General features: G+C 23.0%; 1 protein-coding gene across 2 annotated transcripts in view; it reads right to left on the bottom strand.

Annotated features, from left to right (window-relative positions):
- Positions 1–21,164, bottom strand: part of LOC129606743 (uncharacterized) — a 66,107-nt gene that overhangs the window by 15,685 nt on the left and 29,258 nt on the right. Inside the window, exons 5-9 of one of the 2 annotated variants that reach the window (XM_055517255.1) lie at positions 18,901–19,004; positions 15,875–16,270; positions 14,253–14,383; positions 4,229–4,450; positions 884–925 (exon numbers count right to left, since the gene is read on the bottom strand). In XM_055517255.1, the coding sequence (XP_055373230.1) occupies positions 884–925; positions 4,229–4,450; positions 14,253–14,383; positions 15,875–16,270; positions 18,901–19,004 (895 nt within the window). The remainder of the gene's footprint in view (positions 1–883; positions 926–4,228; positions 4,451–14,252; positions 14,384–15,874; positions 16,271–18,900; positions 19,005–21,164) is intronic. The other variant, XM_055517256.1, reaches the window with a different exon arrangement.

Genomic DNA, 21,164 nt, shown 5'->3' on the forward strand with positions numbered 1-21,164 from the left:
AAAAAATTCGAAGTCAAGAGAATTCATGCAATGTAAGAAGAAGCCCATTGTAATTTCTTATAATTTTTATTGATTTATTTCGGAATTTCCTGTGTAAATTAAAAGCATTTACTAAACGATTTTTTGGTAAAATGCTATAACGGTAGTAAGAAATTTTCGTGCGAGAATTTTTAGGAATTTTGCTATTAATTAGAAAACGCACTTACGCCCAATAATTCCAAACAATTTTTATTTAAAATTTAACAAAAATTTTTCATTTGAAACAGAAAACTTCCACGTATGTAATATAAGAAAAACCATAGGGCATTTCAATATTTGAAATTGAAAATTTTTTCAAAAAATCTTTAGGTTAATTAATTTTGGTAGAACTGCTCAATATTCAAGCTTTACTTTTAAAATTAATTTATAGAAAAGTTATTATTAATCATTTTACCAAAATAAAACAAAAAGAAGGATTTGGATTATGTCATTTTTCAATTATTAAGCAGATGGGTTTTTAATGTTTCTTTTTTTATATGTGGTAAGGAAAAATGAAATTCACAAGTCTACGACTATTGACGAGCTTTTTGGAAATATACAAAAAAAAAATAATTTGAAATTTCGAAAGGGTTTTTAAAGAAAAGTCAGAAAAAATATTTTTTATTATTATTATTTTTGTTTTTTTTTTTTTAGAGTTGTTACTTTAGTTTAAAAAAAAAAAGAACAAATTACATAAGAGTGTGTTGCTATTAATTTAAAAAAAACATAACATTCAATATGAGAATGTGAGAGGGAGGACAATACACTATTTGAAAAAAAAAAATACTAAAAGAGAAAGGAAATTTTTCTCTTTTATTTTATTGTTTTTTATTTATTTTTGTTGCTATCTCTTTTTTTTTATTACCGTTGATCTCCATTTTTCATTTGGAAGTTGTTTGTAGTTATCCTATATGAATTTTGAGAAAAATACAAAAAAAAAAATTTAAAAAAAATGAAAATTAAAAATTTTTTTTTTTCTCTTTTTATTTTTTGTTTATAAAATTTCATTTTTGATTCTCTTTGAAATGTTTCTTCGTTTTGTATGTATACTCGTATTATTCAAAGTTTTTGAATATTGAGGTATGTAGAGTTATGTAGAAGTTAATCAATTCATAAATTTTATTTGATTTTCATGTATAATTGATGATTTTTTATTAATTATTCAATAATTTTAATTTTTTTGAGTGCCAATTAAAATTTTGTTTAAAGAAATGTTAAAAAATGTAAGTATATTTAATTATGGTAAATATACTTATATGTATTTATAATTATTATTATTATTTTATAAGAGTAAATAGTTAAAATGTAAAAGTTTTTGTGTAATTTCCTTTGAAATATTTAAAATGAATAAAAGTGTTAATTGATATAAAGTGAAAATGAGTAAAAAGTTGAATAAAGTTGAATAATTTTGCAAATTTTTAATTAAAAAATAAAGTTATTATATTTTAATGTAAATTTGTATATAGAAAAAATATTTTTATAGAATGTCATAAATCAGGCAATTTTTTGTTTTGTGTTCAGCCTATAAATAATTAAAAATATTTTGTAATCAACCATTTCTATATAATAATGAAAGCTGGAAATATCTTAATAGTATTTAAGAGAGAATTTTTAAGATTTCTTAATTTTGACTTATATATTGCTTAAATTTCCAGTTACAATTGTGCGATTTGTGACGCTAGAATTGCTAGGATATCGGATCATATTTTCGGAACTGATAAATTCCGAAAGTAAAAATATTTTCAATACAAAAGCAAATAAAAGTATTTTGGAAAATTTAAGAAAATATTCTAATTTTATATTACTCTTCAATAATTAAATTAAAATATTATTTTTTCTCGAATTACTTGTAATATTATATGAGCTTTCCAAACTTCCGAACTAAAATTCTTTATATTTTAAATTGAGTTCTACAATTGTACAATATGAGAATTTATAAGATGATTTACGTTTTAAATATTGAATCTTATACTTATAAAAATTTGTTTTCTGTATGTAAGATTTTCATTTAAATTGGAAATTAAAATAAAAAGAATTTTATATAAATTTTGTAAAAATATTGAAATCTTAGACCGTAAATATAATTATTATAGTTATTACTTATTATATATGTATTCGAATAGTTATACTCGAATATTTTTGAAAGTCAATTTGTGTATTAGATCATATCTCAATTTTTAGAGTATAATTTAAGAATTTTGTTTGTAGATATGATTGAGAATGATTTTGTATATTAAGTTAATAAATTGCCATTCAAATCAATAATAGTATTGCTTAAATTTAAGATGTTTGTGTATTTAATTAAATTTTGTGTGTCTCATATATCTTCGTGTATATACAAAATATATATATATATATATAATTTGTTTTATTTTATATTATACTTACATAAATATAGATATAATCTGTATTATATTAAATGTATAGTTTTAAAATAAAATATATGATGAAATTAAATTGTATAAAAATATAAGAATGAAATGTTATATATAAAAATGTTTTTTTCTTAATTTTTGCAGTATAAGCTGATAACAATATTTACAGCTTGATAATTTTGTTTTTTGATTTTTTAATTACAGCGTTAAATATAATTTGTTATACAAAAATATATTTTAATATATGTATATAATATATTTATAAAACAACAATAAAAGCATTTATAGAAATAATAATAATTCTGTTGGCTAAAAGGTGGCTTCTTCACAAAGTCTATTCTGGTAGAAGAGAAGAAAATTGAGATTTTCAAATTTTTTTTTTTTGAAATTTTTATAATTTTTGACATATATTGCATATAAAATTTAAAATTTTCACAATTTGCTTAAGGACGACACAATATAATAATTAGTAATTTATCGTTTTATCGTACATAAGCAAACCAAGCCGTAAATTGAACAAAAACCAAGCCGTACAAAAGCTACAGGGAATTAAACAAAATCAACATAATATTGAAAACGTATAATTGAATTTTAAAAACTTTCTAATTGATTAAATAGACCGACGCGGTCCTCTTGAAAGAACTACACTCATAGACCATTCAAACTTTTTTAGGTTTAATGGATTTAATATGAAACGCATTAAATTCTAAGTTATTAATACAAACGTATGAGAAACATTGAAGGAAATTAAAATTTCCCTTTCCTTTTGTCTTTGAATATATAGAATTTTAGAAATATATAGAATAGAAATAATAAATTTCAAATTTTGAATTTCTAAAGGTTTAAATTTATCAATTTATTAAATTATATTTAATATTTTTTGTCTTCTCTTCTTGTGTCTAAAAATTTGATAGGAGAAAACTGCGAAGAAGATCTCACATAATATACAAAAAATGTATGCAAAATATAATATTGAATTTCAATAAAATTTGTAGAAAAATTATAAGATATCAAAATGAATAAGTTGTTAAAAAAATTATTTTTATTTTAAATAATATAAAATTTTCACCATTTTTGAATTGTTCAAATTCAACAAATTTAATTTAATACTTGATCTCTTGAGAGTTTATTGAGAATTCTCAAAATATTGTTGTGGAGTTTTAAATTCCTAGAATATGAATAACCATAGAGAAATTGCAGCCTTTTATATAGGTCAAGATACATACAATACAATCTAATATTTCTCTCTCAAGATTTAGGCTTTGTTACAAAAAATACCCTATATTTTATAAGTTTAATAATGTGTGAAAATTTATGCCTTATTTTGAATGCTATCTTTGTTTTTTTAGCCACAGATTTTTTATTATGAACATAATTTATATAATTTTTTTGTTTAAAATATTAAATAACATTTTGATGAAAATTCGCTCAAAAAACAAAAAAAAAATATAAAGCACCCCTATAAGAAGCATTGTAATAAAATATAGAAAAGATAAGAAAGAAAAGAAAATTTTGTATAATTTTTTTTTTGTTCTAGAAAAATAGTTGATTGTTTTGGTCCTTTTTTAAAAAATATTTTCTTATTGTTTACACAGAGAAAAAAAAATTAAACAATTGTTTTGTTTTAAAATTATTGTTTTGTTTTTTGTTTCATGTTTTATCCTTTTTCAAAGGTTTTTCATTTCTTATTATAATTAAAATGTCAAAAATAAGAAAATTATATGAAAAAAATTTTAATAAATAAAAGAAGAATAATTTTTTTTTAAAATAAAGAAGAAAGACAACAATTAAATCAAAAATTAAAATGTGAAATTAAAAGGAAAAAAAGTAATTACCTGAATATAATCACATTCATTCCATGTTTTAATTTTTGGTTCATATTTTTTATCTTTATCTGTATTAGGTCCAATTCCACCAGCAATACCACTACTAACACCACCACCACCAATATAATTACGATTTTGTCCAGCTGTATTTGGTGGTATTGCTATCCAAATAAGATTACCTTTTGATTGTTTTATTGTTATTAGAGCATGTTTACCGTGTGGAACATCATGCTACAAAAAAAAGAAAAATTATATAAAGGATAATATCAATGCTATTAATATTAATATTTAATTTTAAAAATTAAAAGGATTTAAAAGATTTTCATTTAGATAATTCAATATTTTAGAACAATATTTAATTAATTTCAAAAATATTATAAAAAATATACACTAATATACAGCAAAAACAGGCCTGAAATGGAAGTATATTCAAATAAATGGAAATATTAGAATATTACTGAGGGAATAAATTTCTTTGAGAATATTATTGTAATATTGCATACAGTAGATTACAAATTAATTCACATTAAAGTCAATAATAGCTCCATTTTATGCTAAATAACTAATTGAGCTGCATGTAATTAGCCCAACTAAGGCTGTCTCTAATTATTCCAACTGAGGCTGTCTTTTATTTGACGAAGAGCTTATTATTCCCAACTAAAGCTGTCTCTTATTTGACTAAGGCTTCCTGAATCTTTTTGTAAATTATTGTCATTATTTATTTAAATATGATAAGAATATATGAAAGGCAATTTAGATTTCCCGCAAAAGGATTATAATGGTATATTTATTGCTAGAATATAGAAAATTTTGCATTTTTGAAAACGCGATGCACCGAAGTAAAATTAGTTTTTTTTTTATGGTAATTAATGAAAACTTATCCATTATGTGGAAATTTGCATATATTATGTGGAAATTTGCATATAGTTTGTGTTTAACTTTTCTTTAGGTCAATAACAACCTAATTATCATACATTAATAAATTAAATAATTATTTCCTCAAAAAATTTTCATAAATTTTAAAAATTAATTCTTTTATTGTAAGAATACAATTGAATTTAATGTAAGAACCAACAAGCAAACAAACAAAATGCAATAAAACGAATCCCTACAGTATATCATAACATACCCCTAAAAGTATGCAATTTTAATATGTTTGTTTCAGTTAATTTTCTTTATTAAAATGGTAAATAAAATTTATTCTTTTTTTATTTAAAATTGCTGCAAACAGTAATTTACCATTGTGATAACAAAATTCTACTGTTATAATATTAAAATTTTATTGTTTAATTTACTAAAACCTTTTGCCTAACATTTTATTTACATAAACTTTCATTTATATTTTTCGATTTACATAATTTCACGTACCACAGAAATTTATAAGGATAACAAAAAAAAAAATTTAATACCTTAATTTTTACAATTAATCGGAAAAAATAAATGGAATAAAATACATAAGTGAAAACAATGAGAAATGTGAAGAAATATAAAATAAAAAATCAATAATTAAATTCAAAATGAATGACATTGACTTCCGCAAAGTGACTTTGAAAATGAATGAACATTTAAAATAAAATTGTGAACATTAATATATATATATATAGCCTTTTTTCGTATTTTATTTTCACATTTTTATATTGTATTTTTCTTTTTGTTTTTAATCCTTATAATTTCTCAAACTGATGAACTTATAAAATAAATTTTACCAACCATTTCAAATCAATATTAATTTAATTTAAGAGTTCAATACACATTGCTAATCGTATAATAAAAAAATATATATACACACAAACACATGTACAATATATTGATAGTTGTAAGTTAAATATATATATATATATATATTATGCAAATGCAAAGGGTATAATTGATAAATTTATAGTATAGAAAGAGGGTCATAAAATACACAAAAAAAAAATGAAAAGCAATTGAAACACACGACGGCACAATGGAGGAAAACAATTAAATGATTTTTGTATTTTTTTGCTAAATACAAAAAAAACAAAAATTGGATTAAATGTCATCAGATCACTACATATTGGTATAATTTAAATGAGTAATAAAATTAAAGTTGGTAATTGAATCACTATAAAATAATTAAATTTTTTTTTTCATTCATTTAAAGCATACCCTACAATTGATTATTGTATTTTTAGAATAAATTGATTTTTTTTTCAAGGAAAAATGTTTAAATAATAAAGAATTTGCTGGAAAATTTAAGACTGTAAATAATTTTGGAAATTTAAAAATTTATCATTACTATACAAACGTACCAAAACCTTAATACCATTAAAATTTTTTTAGAAATTTTTCAATATTAAAATTTTCTTAAGGGTTTTGTCTAAAATCAATTAAGTCATACTATACAGTGTATGTATATCCGTACGATATACATTAATTTTTGAATTAAAACTAAGACAAACCTTGAAATGGTATAGGGTATACTTAATATTCAAGTGTTTATTTTACTTTATTAAACTTGACTCCATATTAGATATTGTTGATTGTTCCCTGTTTTTTTTTTTTTAATTTTTTATTTTTATTGAATTTTAAATTAGGATTAAAAGAGATTTTAGAAATCGATTTCAATATTAATATTAAAATATATATAAATATACTATATTATGGTGATTACGAGTAATTATTTTAAACTCTTATATAGGATTGGGTAATATAATGGAATTATGTACAAGATTTATGGAAAGTTTAAAGTTATTTAAAATTTGTTATAGAATTTGTCATTGTGATTTTGAATTTTAATCGTAATAATATAGCAAGGAATTAATATTAATTGAAAATATTGTAATTAGAAATTAAATTAATAAAGTATTGGAAATATTTTGTTACTACTGCATAATTTTGTTATAGCGATTAAAGAATATTAAAAATTTAAATGGAACAATGGCTTTGTTCCTCCAAATTATTTCTTCAAAGAAAATTTTAATAAATGGTAAATTTGGGAAAGAGAACCTTTCGATCAACCAAATGTTGTAATAATTCCGGAATTTTTTGAATATTAATGTAGAATTTGAATATATTTTAACAGGATTACTAAAACATTCTTAAAATTACATGAAATTTTTCTTAAAAATATATTCATAAAAAATCTTTCTAAGGCCAAGAACTAAATAAATTTTTGTTAAAAAAATGTTGATGAACTCAGAATAAATTTGTCAAATTTTCATTAATTTCTTATAATATATTTATTCCTCATAATTAACGTTGATAAAATCCTTAAAAAGAAAATCTGAAACAATTTCTTTTCTCCGCTCTATCGATTTCTTGCAAAAAAACAAAAAAAATTATTGATTTTCTCATTTTCATAGCATACGTTCTTTATAAATAATATTTTTATTTTTAAATAAAGTTGTTTGTAGAAAGTTATAATACCTTGACAAGGTCTAATACCTTGATACGAAAATAAAGAAATTTTTGAAAAATTTTTTTCATTTATAAAAATAGAATTGGTTTTTCGGTTTTTATGTTAAAAAAAATAAGCAAAAATAAAATTTCATTATATATTTTGTATATATGTATGTATGTGTGTACGTATACAAATAAATAAAATATAAATGTTAATAAGTACATATGTATGTGTTATAATTCATTCATGTATGTTAATATTGATGTTGTAGACTTGAAATGTCCTTGAAAATAAATTTTCATTAATTTTTTATTATTTTCTTTTTTCCCCATTTAATATAAAAGGAAATTTTATTGTGTTAGGAAGTTTTTTTTTTTTTGTTCCTTTATGATTTTCATTGAATCTTTTTGATTTAAATAATGAAAAGGAAAAGAAAAGAAAAGAAAAGGAAGAAAATAAATAATTATTCTTATAATTATATCCTTGCGGTATAGGTAATTAATTTGGCGTAATGTGCGGTTGATCTAAACGATTAAATTTATTAGAATTTTTTTTTTGCAAAAAATCTGGATTCAATTAAGAAAATAATTATTATAAAATGGTAAATGAGGTAAAAACAAATTGAAATTACTTAAAATTAACTACAGATATTATGGTTAATTAATAAATATGATTGCATATCCTGAATTTAATTTTATAAATTTTCATTCAATCAATTTGTTGGCTTCTTCCTCTAATTTGTAATTTTCTGTGAAATTATAGGGTTATCAGTAATTTTGTTTAAGGATATTTTATTCAATATTTACTTAACTATTTTCTACAAGTTTATCAAAATTAATACTCTAACCATTTGCATGACATTTTCAGTCATCATCCTATTTTAAAACAAATTATAATTTACTCTTTTAATTGTATTTTAAAATTAAAAAAATAACATTAATTTTTTATTGTATTGTATAAAAAAGCGGGATTTTATTTTAAATAATTTAAATAAATTCAAATTAAAGAGACAATTTGTTTAATAAATGACTGAAATTTAAAAAACAATTACTAACAATTAAAAGTAAATTTTAGGAATACAAGATAAGAAAATTAAAATATTCAAATAGAAATCATTTTTACCAATTTCTATTTCTAAAGTAAACTAAAAGAAAAAACATTTTTTTTTTGTATATAATCAGCGATAATAAAAATTAATGATAATATTTCTATAAAATTGTAAATTTTCGATGGGGGAATATAAAAGAACTGGCTATATAAGCGTATATATAGTTTATTTATTTAAAACGATTATATTGTTTAAGTTAAAGTAACTATAATGAATTTAAATCACGCATTTAATTCTGATTAAATCACCATCATTTTCTTTATTTTTATTTGAATTTTCTCTTATTCTTCTCCTTGGTTTTTTCGTCCTTATAATTTGCAATCAAATGTTTTTATTATTATAAATTTGGATAAAATTAAGAGTTCTGTAGAGTAGGACATTTCGGCATAGAGAAGCTCAAACGTTTTTGAAAATATACAAAATTTTTAGGTTTTTAAAAAAATAACGGATTCGGAATAATTATTATATTTAAAGAAGGGGCGGGGGGGAGAGGAGGTGGGATAAATTAAAAAATTTTCTCGTAGAGAAGTAGGTTTGTCTTGGCACAAAGATCCTTTTGTTTGCTCTTTGTGTTGAAGAATAAAAATATTTTGTCAACAGACCCAAATTAGGCTCGACAAAATGAAACTAAGCACATTTTTTTTTGAAATTATTCCCGGGAATGTGCTTAAAAAAATGAGTCAAAATTTCCAAAAAAAATTCTTTCCACAAGAGTATAATTAGTATTTTGCGAAAGATGACTAAATTTTAGTTAAGGATCATTGTTTTCGTTATGAATAACTGAATATACATAATATGGAAAATATACAATGATTTGTTGATGTGACCGGTACCAGCACAATTGTATCATTTTGTTACCATTGCCCGCCATTCAACGTTCGGTTAGAGGTCGCTCATGTAAGTAACCCGATTCTTAAGAGGAATACCACTAAGTCGACCATATCTATCTTCGTTACCTCATCCGATCTCGCCAAATTTGTCGACCCGATATGATTAGTTTGACCCGCCGGACACTCGCAATGTTATTGAAAAAAGATCTCCCAATATCTACGTTATATATAATTGAAATCCTTGGTTGCACACTCCTCCATGGACCTGTGTGCCATGTACATCGTCGCTAGGCTAAATTGAGGCACCACCAGCAGTCTCTCGATTAAGGTTATATTTGACCACATTTTCCTTGATACTGTCTCGCGTGTAGGTAGAATCTGCGGTCATGGCATAATAGATTATGCCTATATATATTTATTTTAATAGCGTTGACGGTAACAAAAACCCTTCCCACCTCTAAAATGTCTCTGGCTGAGCAACGTTGAACTACATTGCAATTACAATTAATAGGGCATGCCGCACTCTTTACGAATGATCATCTCTCGAGAGAATCAAATTTATTCTTTTCTGGGAAAGCAGACCTTCTTGATCTGATTAAAGGGAGGCAACGGAACATCAAAATAATGTTCATCGGAGCGTTCTCCAAATCGTTAGAGAGGCTAATCAATTAACATACCGTAAAACTCAGATAGCTTAAATTAAAATTTTTCCTAATTTTTCTTTTTACGTTTTAAATTATTTACAAAAAAAATAAACACATAATGGACTTATTTTATATTCATAAGTCCTTGTGTACACCTGATTTTCGTAATATTTTTAATTTAAAAAGGATAATCTGTTTTTTCCTTACAATAATTTATCTATTTATTTTATCTATTTGTTGTCATCATTGTTGTTATCTTTAAAGTTGTTTGCCTTTTAGTTTTCATCGCATTCACGATATCAACAAATGATAGCGTTCATTGTTGCCATTAAGTGATTTAGAGTAATTACATAAAATAATTATAGTCTTTAAAAAATTAATAGGTATATATTAAATGTTTTTTTCCTGTAAATTTAGAAGTTTTTATAAATTTGTAGTTGTATAGTGGTTTTGCGTTAGAACTCTTATTAATTTTGAATTGGTGTTGTTAAAATTTTATTTTTTATTTTAAATACCCTGAGAGCATTTTAATGAAGGGTGAAGATTTAAAGTACAAACTTGTAATTGAGATGTCTAGTAATACTGAGTAATTCCTCTTGAATTTTTAATAATTTTAAACTAAATATTTAAATGATGCATAAGTATTTCAATATTTTATAATATGGTAAAGTTCATGAAATTTTAAAATTATTTGTTGCATGTATATTGTGCCCCCTAACTAAGTACGGACATGTCATCTAGTATAGTCCACCGACAGCCGGCACCTTGTTTTCAATAAATTCAAGTATTTTTTTAGAAGCAATTTTACTTCACAGCCTTTCTCTTACCAAGAGCTCATTAATAAAATATTATTTAAAAAATTTAAAAAAACATATTAGCCAAATTTCGATTGGCTTTTGCATATTTTTTCTTTAAATAGTTAATATTTTCCTTTTTTCTTATAAAAAATATTTTCCGTGTCATTGAAAGTGCCAATTTTTTAAAACACTTCATAAATTTATTCACAAATTATACCGATACATGTGTACATACATATAAGTATTATTTAAAGGAAAATAAATTATGCTTTCCAAAAAAAAAAAAAAAATACATAATTATAAATTTTGCTAAGAGAAAATGAAAAAATGAAGGGACTAAAACGAATCCATGAAAAGGTCATAAATTTTAAATAGTGTTCAAACGATTTGGATAAAGTGAGAAAAAAACACAAAACTAGAGGGAACGCAATGAATATCCTTAAATATCCTTGAAAAAATAATTACTTGGTGTGTTTAGTAAATTACTCACTTTTGGAAAATTATTAAAGTTTACCAAAAAAAACAAATGAACACAAATGGAACTTATAAATAAACAAAAAGTAAGAAGAGAATGTTTTAAAAAGTTTTTGAAAAAAAAAAATGAAAAAATAAAGAAAAATAAATTTTCTTTTTCAGTTTGGTCCTTTTATTAAAAATTCATAAATTCTCATGAAATTGTTTTGTTTTTTTTTTTTCTTTTTTTAATACTTACAAAGGATTTATTATTATATATGTACTTACATAAATAACATTGGATTAAAAATTTTTGTTTTGGAAGATTTTAAATTTAGAAGAGAATTTTTTCCTTTAGTTTTAATTTTTTGTTTGAATTATTAAAAATTTTTAAATTTTACATTCGTAAGGCTTTCTTAAATAAATAAAATTCTAATTTCGAATTTTATAACACTAAAGTATATTGAAATTCTTTAGCACTTATATTATTTAAATTGAAATAGTTGGAACATAAAACATAAGAAAAGAGAAGGAAATGAGGAAAATAAGCCTACAGGTGTAATTTCTCAGAAAGTAAGACAAGAAAATTAAAGCCTTGCTTTTAAAAATATTTTATTTTTTAATTAATATTATTGTTAAAATAAATACTAAAGGATAAAATGGAATTTGGCTAGAAAAATTATAATAATAAAACCGGATTTAATTTAATGACCGTAGACATACTCGTTTTCGAGGTACAGCCTGTTAAGAAAAACAGGTACCAGATTTCTTGTTTCATATAAATAAATTCTTATAACTATCTAACCATACGACATAAAATTACCATCGGAGTCTTGTTCTAAAGGTGATTGTATAACTTATCAAAATGGTAACAATTTTGTATACCGTAATATTTAAATTAACTGTATTTATGTTAAGAAAAGAAATTATTTTATGAATATACCTTAGGAAATAATTTTGAGGTCATTTACTGGTTTGACTATTAGCAATAGAACAAAAATTATGACATACTTGAAGAAATTACCATGGAAAACAATAAACTCGTCTTGAATATTTTCAATATGTCTCGATTCTCAATGTTTCTTTTTGCCTTACTAATAACTACATTCGAATCTTATAATTTTTTTTAAGGAAATCTGCTGTTTTTTTTTTCTAATTATTTTAAATTCTTATATCCAATATTTTATTTGTTTTTAATTTTTGTAAAATTTTTTTAAAATTATTTTTGTAATAAGAAAATAATTTATAAGAAAAGAAAATTAAAGAATAAATGTTAAAATAATGGTAAAATAAAATGAAAGAAAAAAAAAATAATTATTTAAGGAGAAACATTTGCACTAATAAATCGACATTTTATATACACATAACTTTTTCCAACTGCTGATCCCCTGCTCTCCATATATTTTTTCAAAAGATAAACTAAATAAGTGCGACAGAAGGTTTATTAAAATACAAAAATAAAATTATTTTAATTAAAAACAAAAAAAAAAACAATAAGAAAAAAGAAAATTCAATGATTAAAAAATAAATTGCTATAATGTTGACTGAGCATAGAATAATTAGGGAAAAGGAAAATTATAATGCAATTTCAAATTTAATTTTAGTTTTTTTTTTTATTTTAATATCTTGAAAAACATTAAAACACTTTTGAAAATTAATAAGTTTAAAAAGAAAATGAAAAATTCGAAAAAGAAAAATTTTTCTTCTTTATTAATTTTCAAGAAATAAGGATAAATTTTTTGATGTATTTGTTGTTTTTTTGAAGAACATTGCTATCACCTAAGGCTAGCTAGCTATAGGTGAAATTAGATGAATTCTTTTTAATTTATTATTTTGTATAGATTAATAAATTCCATAAAATGGATTTAAAATTTAATAACGAATTCATAAACATAGTGTAATTAGTGTAAACTTAAAGATATGGCGCTAAAAATCGATATATTCTAATAAAATTGTGTATATTCGAGATCACAACTATGAGACACAAGAAAAATCATAAAGCCATAACATTTTAATCATAAAGTGAACAAAAAATAAGGGTTCGATATTCAGAATCTAAAAAAAAAATAAATTTAATAAACCGAGAAAGCTCTAATTAGAATTGCTGGGGATGGATTGAAATCTGATTCGTGCTATATTGCGAGCTTCTCTATTAGACATTTTTAATTGAAATATCAACTGCAAGCAAACTAAGTACATTTGACTCCAATTTATGTATATTCTGCCGAAGCAATGAGAAAACTGATATTTATTGAATAATCACACATTTAGTGTGATCATTCCCTTATTATTCTAGTGGTTTACGCGGTACTTACCCAATATTTAGAAACTTACAGCAAATTCTTTAAGGATTATATCTGGATTTTTACTTAATACCAGTAGAGTATAAGTGGGGATATGAGAGGCTACAGTAAGGTATAATTGAATAAGATGGCCGAAAACGAAGATGTTCCCTTACTCATATTTCTTTTCGGAAATGAACCGTCTACAATCTATAATAGGATTTGTGTGAATAGTCGTTTCATCCCTTGTTTTAAAATTTAGTGTATGAATATATATTTATGCAAAATACATTTTTATAATAAAGAAAGGTTAGTTACAATATTATAACAATACTAACTTAATACTAAAATTATTTGATTTACAATACTAATTCCGAATTGCATACTTTTAGGATAATCTAACCTATATTTCTTCTATAATCCATTTAATTGTATTCTCAATGACTACCTATTTATAATAATTTTTATTGTTTAATTAAAACAAATGAAATTTTTAAATTATAATAAAAATTTTTTATAAAATATTATTTATTAATATTTTTTATTAAAACTTACTTGTCTAATTGCATAGTAGCATGTTAAATTTCTTGGATAAATTCCAGGATAATTAGGTGATTGTAAACGACATATTTTTCTATCACAGTTACTATAGATTCTAGAGCAATATGTACCCTGAATTAGGTCACCTGTGCAAAAAAAAAATATAAAATAAAAAATAATAAAAATTTTTATCATTATTATTGCAATCATTTATCTAAAATATGAATGAATGTATTCTAGTTTCGTTTATTATTCTTTTCTCTTCTAAATGTGAATACGTCTAAAAAAAAAAAAATGTGATATAAAAATAGGAAGTTCACAACAAAAATAAAAAAAAAGTAAATAAATTTCTAAGGATATGAAAAATTATAGAAAATTGTGAATTATTTCTTTTTTTTTTATTCTATTTTTCTTATTTATTTTTTTTTTATTTTAAATTACAATATTTAGACATTGATAAATTGTGATGAAATATGAAAGAAAATTGTTCTGATGAAATGATGTTTATTATATTGTAGGTACATTGTCAGTATATACAGTGGAGTCTCAATAAATTTTTTTGGAAAATAAGAGAATTTTCCTATTCAACGTGAATTTTCAATACTGTAACATTGAAAATACATGAGTTTATATGAAAATGGCCTATATGTAATTTTAAACGTAAAACTTTTTAAACTAAAAAATTAAGCTTTGAATAAATTAAATTTTAAGTTTAAATTTAAGCTCTTAAACGAATTCATGATACTTTTTATAGTTTTTTCCATAAATTCGCATTTAAATGAGCTAGATTGTTAAATTTTGGTAAGATACTGTTAGAACTATACAAATAACTTAAAATTAAATCAATTTTCAAAAATATTTCCAATTTGGCTTAGAAAATTTGATTAAAAATTACTTTTAATATTTTAAATTTCTTTTCAAATTTTTTATACTTTTTTCTATAATTTCAGAATTAAATGAGATACACTAACTAAATTTTGACAGAGCGTAGATAACATTATGGAGAATCCGAATTTTCAATAAACTGAAAAACTTAAAAAATGATCTTAGGCAGTTTTCGTAGCAGAATGAACTTACTGGTAATCGAATTATTACCTATATTTCATGTATTTAGGTAGAAATGCTATGATTTACTATTTGTTATTCACTTTCACCACGTTTATTGTTTGTTTCTTATTAGAAGAAGTTAAAATACAAAGTAGTTAAGCGACATTTTCGAATTTTTGAGGAAATCGGACTTTTATTTTTTGGTTTATACAAATATGTGTCTTTGGATATCGAAGATTTAGCCTTTAATGGTGTTGCGAAAATCCAAATTTTCTCACCAAATTTTTAATTGTTAACCCTCTATTTTATGAATTTAATTTTTAATAGAATAATTTAATTCGACTGTACATCCTATTTTTTCACTTTAATAGTAAAAAAAAAACACTACAATAAATCAAAATTATTACACTTAAAAAAAAATCATTTTAAACATTTAATAAAATAAGAATGTAATGATAACAATGAACTCATATTTTTATTAAGGATGCTTCCTATATAAACCTATTTAGATCATTTTATTTATATATTTTATGAAAAAAATCAACATTAAAATTAACAAAAAAACAAAAAAAAATATATATATAATTTACCTAGATAATAAATCGGTTCTGTATAATTACGATATTCTCGATTTGATGGATCAGCTCTATCAACAGCTTTATGAAGTTCTTTACCTTTTTCATTCATATAAGCAGAAAATATATTACTATCTGGTGGATATTGTCCGGTATTAACACCAATTGGTCCAGACATTATATTATGTGTTGTATTATAAAATTGATGTTGTTGACCGGAACGACTTCCACTACCACCAATACCACCACCACCACCACCAATACCGATATCTAAATTACCATTACCAATTTCATAACCAGCATATATACCATAACCAGATCCAATATTATTATTATTATTACTGATACCGCCAGAACTTACAAGTATATTACTAGAATTACTTGCATAAAGATTAAACCAAGGCGCCACATCTGTGGAGAAAAAAAAATGCAATGATAAATATTTTTATATTTTTTATACATATACATATACATAACTATTAAAGGATATCGATTTAAAAATGCAAAAACTGAAAGAAATATGTGGTTGTTTTTGTTGTTTTTTTAAAATAGTGTAGAGTATACGTTGATCGGGGTTAATTCAAGATTTATTACAGGAAAAAGGAAAACATTTTTTATTGAAAATTTTTCTTTTTTTTGTTTTTTTTTTAAATTTATTACATACAATCTATAAAGACTATTAATATACGTATATGATTGTATTCATGGGCCTGTCATCTCTGGATTATAATATTTTTGGCATTGTACAAGAGTCAAAGTAAATTTTTGTAAAAAAAATATTTAAAATGAATTTTTAGAGCATAATTTAAACCAAATCAATTTTTTTAAATTAATAACTTTAATACTTTATAGTTTTGCCTAAATTCTTTTATAATATAGCATAACTAAGTTCTACTCAGGCTCGGGGATTACTCCTGCCACACTCGGTTCCCTTGAAATCTACAATCTACAAGTTCTACTAATTTTATAGTGTTCGAGAATGAATGTTAGGAGAATGACTATATGTGTCGAAAAGGAAAAGACCCTTAAAAAATCTTGCATATGAAAATCTGTTATAATGTTTGTTGACGGCGAAGTCGATGACAGTGCATAAAAGTTTGTTTTGGCATTTTCGGAACTGAGCTCCTTTAAAACAATGTAAAAGAACCTTAGAACACAAAATTTAAAATACATCAACACATTTACTATACTGTTAAAGCTTTGAAGATCAATTGAAGGTCAAATATAAAATTATGAATTCGTCTTTTATATAAGAGATGGCCTAGTTATCTGTTATTTTAGCAGGTCTTTAAAAGTTATTAAAATTATTTTTCTCGATCTTATGCTCAAATTCAGTCGCTGATTTGAATTATACCGCATTTTTATAAAGAGAAAATCATATTTATTTAAATATTTTACATTTTCAATTATATTACTCTTTGTAAATTTTAATTGAAAGTTATTGAAATTCTAATTTCTATATTTGAAAAAACTTTTTTTTTTATTTAAAGCCTCCATATTATAACATAAATAAATTTGATAAATGGATTTATTTTATATTAAATCTCAGAATGGAAAATAAAAATTTTGATTTTTCTTTTTAACTTTATTTACATATGAATTTTGTTTTTATAAAAAAATTATAATAGAAATTCGTACCTCTATACACAATGTATAACACAAACACAATAGCAAATTTTACAATGGAAAAAATAAGAAAAAGAAAAAAGAAGAATGAAAAATTCAATTTCTTAATGTCAATATACTTTATATCCTTTTAATATTTAAATAATATCTTTGTATAATAGATAAAGTGTAAATATTATCGTTTATTTAAAATAAAATCAAATCATAACATACATAATGTATACATATAAATATATACTGAAGACCATTTAAATTATAATAGAGAATTCATAAAGCCTGTATATAAAATTGAAATTTAAGTATTTTATAATTTTGTAAAGTATTGACTTAAAAATTTATTTAATGTTAAAAATATGAAGATTTTTCAAACTGCAATTTGTGTAAATTGTTATCAAAATGGAATATGAAATTTATAATTATATCTGCCAACTCGATTTAATATGGACGATGGACGATGACATTAGAATTGCAAAAATACTTAATCACAATTGGTAATTCAACAATTATTAGTTGTAAGCTGAACATGGTACTTGCAATAATGAAAGAACTAGAATTTTATAAGCTAAATTGTGTAGTAGGCAATTTAAAAAAATAGATCTTATAAGCCAGTATTACCGTAATTACTGATGTTAGGGTTAGATAGCTAACACGCTAATAATAAGCTAATTTCGATTTGATTTTTTTTTTATTAATTTAATTTACTGTTCTGATACCCTAATACATTCAATTCTGATGTACGTTACTTTATACATGATCCCTTATTCTGTTTCTTATAAGCATTTAATCACTGCGTTCTTTTCACTAATATTTCGCTAAATTTTCGCTAATATTTCGCCAATTTTTCGCTAATATTTCGCTAATTTAAAAATATTTTCGCTAAATATTCTTAATTCTTTCTCCTTCTGTTTAAGGATATACGAAATCGACTGTGGCATAATGTGCATAGTTTTCATTTAATGATGAAATTTTTAAAGTGGGCAATTGTAATTACTGCAAAAATTTTTATTATTTACAATAAGAAATATAGTATAGATTTATTTTCATACACTGTTACAAAACCATATAACAACCATGTTATTTAACAAATACATAAAAACAATTTAACTATATAATGAAAGCAAATGTTTTGTATATTACAAGTACAACTATATTGAAACTCAATCTGCCATCATTTACATGATTTTCATCATTTATCCCCACTTCATAATTACTATACTTCAATTCAACATTGAATTTCAATTCAAATTCTGTTCTATATTTTGAAAACAAACAATTTTATTGCTTGCAAAGAAAAACAAAATAAAAAAAAAATTAAAAAAAAAAACCTCTCACTTCTTAACAAAATATTTTTTTTATTATGTTTTGTGTTTTTGAAATCCTTGTAAATAATTTTTTTTTCTTTTCTGAATTTTTACCTTCAATTTTAACTCCACCATAACGGGTAACTGAACTATCTTTTGCAAGGACTTTATATCGAATACGGAAGTCAAAATTGTAGCCACTTTGATCTCTTGCCAATCTGTAAAAGATAAAAATATAAAACATTATAAAAACAAAGATGAGAAAGCAAAAAAAAAAAAATGTAATTTTTCCTTTTTTTTTTTTTTTGAAAAAGTAGGACATTTTTTTTTAATAAAAAAAATAATAATGAAAAAAAAAACAAACATAATAAGAAAAAGAAAATTTGTTATTTTTTATTCTAAGAGAATTATATAGGAAGGGAAAAATCAAGGAAGACAGAAAAAAACAGCAAAAATGGAAAGAACAAAAAAATAAATGAAAAAGTATATTAAAATAAAGGATAACAAAAACAAGAGAAAGGAGAAGGAAAACAAATGGAACGGAGGTAATTATAAGGTAAAAACAAAATAAAAATTTTAGTTGTGGATGAAAATATTTTTTTTAATTCTTTTTTTTTCACTGTCTTCCAGGTTTAAAATGGAATTTAATAAAAAAAAAAATAAAAGAAAATTGATGTGACCAGCATATAACTGACCGCATTGTATATTTTCTTGATTATATCCTTAAATTCCAAGTAATCTATTCCAAATAATTTTCCTAAATTTCTTTATAAATTTAAAATTTGCAGAAAATTAATTAACATTCACTTCTTGGAGTCATGTGGTTCTATTAAAAGCCTGGTTTTGTTTTAAGAAACAGAATCCAAATATGAAACTTTCTTGAGTTTGACTTACAACTGACTGTTCCTCAACAAAACTCCGGCAAGATCAACAAACCACTATTATCTTCTCTACCCGGATACTGGTTCATTCAAAAACTCACAAAAACAATAACTTCACAAGCAAGACCGTCAAACAACTCATCAACAACCTTCACAGTAAGTTGACTCAACTTTCTTGACCTCTAATACATTCAACAATAGAATGCGGAAACAATAATATATAATTATGTTAATTTAATTAATGATCTGTCGTTTACCTGGTGACCTATAGTTAAAAATTTTTCCATCCCAGAATGTTAGTACCTCTATCTGTAACATATTAAATGTTAAGAAATTCCTTTCATTATGGACATACATCTTATCGAAAATGTAAAATCGGACCAGACCAAATTTTCATTTGCAATTGTTAAAACTTACAGAGTCGCTTTATATACGTTATTGTAAGGTAGAGGAATTATATTAAATACCAAGCAATACTCTCAATTATTTTTCTTAAAAATAATTGAAAATTTCAAATCGGCCTCAGTATAACTTCAATGGTTTGGATCTGACTTATATACCAAAAAATAAAGTCAAATATATATTTTCGTATATAAATAGGATGGCCGAATTTATGGGACAAATCGACTCATAAATAAATAAACCGACAGGCATTTCGTTAAAAATAGCTGTGTTGAATTTCCCTACTATTTTGAAATACATTTCAATCAAAAAGTCAATATGGTAAATTTAATACGATCACAATACTTCCCTAGTTCAATACAATGCGGTTGGAAAAAAAAATAAAATAAAATGGAGAATAATTTTAAAAGGGATATGAGTACTTTTACACACATATACATTTTTTTTTATTAAATATAATATATTTATACATACATGTTATATGTCTATATTGGGATATAAATTTTAATGCTTATTGAATCGTACAAATAATAAAAGTTAGCATTAAAAAAAAAAAAGAGGAGAAAAAAACAGAACAATCAATGAAAATATTAAGACTTTTTTTATCAACTCTAATGGGGATCCAATGGGATTTACTGTGAATATTTTATATATATACGAACAATTTTAACTATATATAAATATAGAAATTGTTATAATATTACCAAAGATCATTTATAATATTTTTAGAGAAATTTGTATTCTGTGTAATTTTAGAAAGCTAATTATTTTCAATTGTAATTATCGAGGAAGTCTGGTTGGCACAATGAGAATTAAATTCTCTAATTAGAGTGTAAGTTTATTATTTTTAATCTTATAATTCTTTTATACTTAATTTTCCACCAACTATATGAAATGAAAGTAGATTTTCAATGTAGATTATGTGCAGCTGTGAAACATGGCTGGCAAACACAGTGTATATTAATAAGTCACAGGAGTATATTAATCGACGCTTAACAATAATACATTTGCTGAATATTCTGGCCCAGAACAATTAAAAAACAATAAACTTCGAAGCCTAAAAATGCGGCTTTAAAAGAAAGAATATGGAGATAA

Source organism: Condylostylus longicornis, unplaced genomic scaffold, assembly GCF_029603195.1.
Source record: "Condylostylus longicornis isolate FDR11 unplaced genomic scaffold, ASM2960319v2 ptg000022l, whole genome shotgun sequence".
NCBI lineage: Eukaryota > Metazoa > Arthropoda > Insecta > Diptera > Dolichopodidae > Condylostylus > Condylostylus longicornis.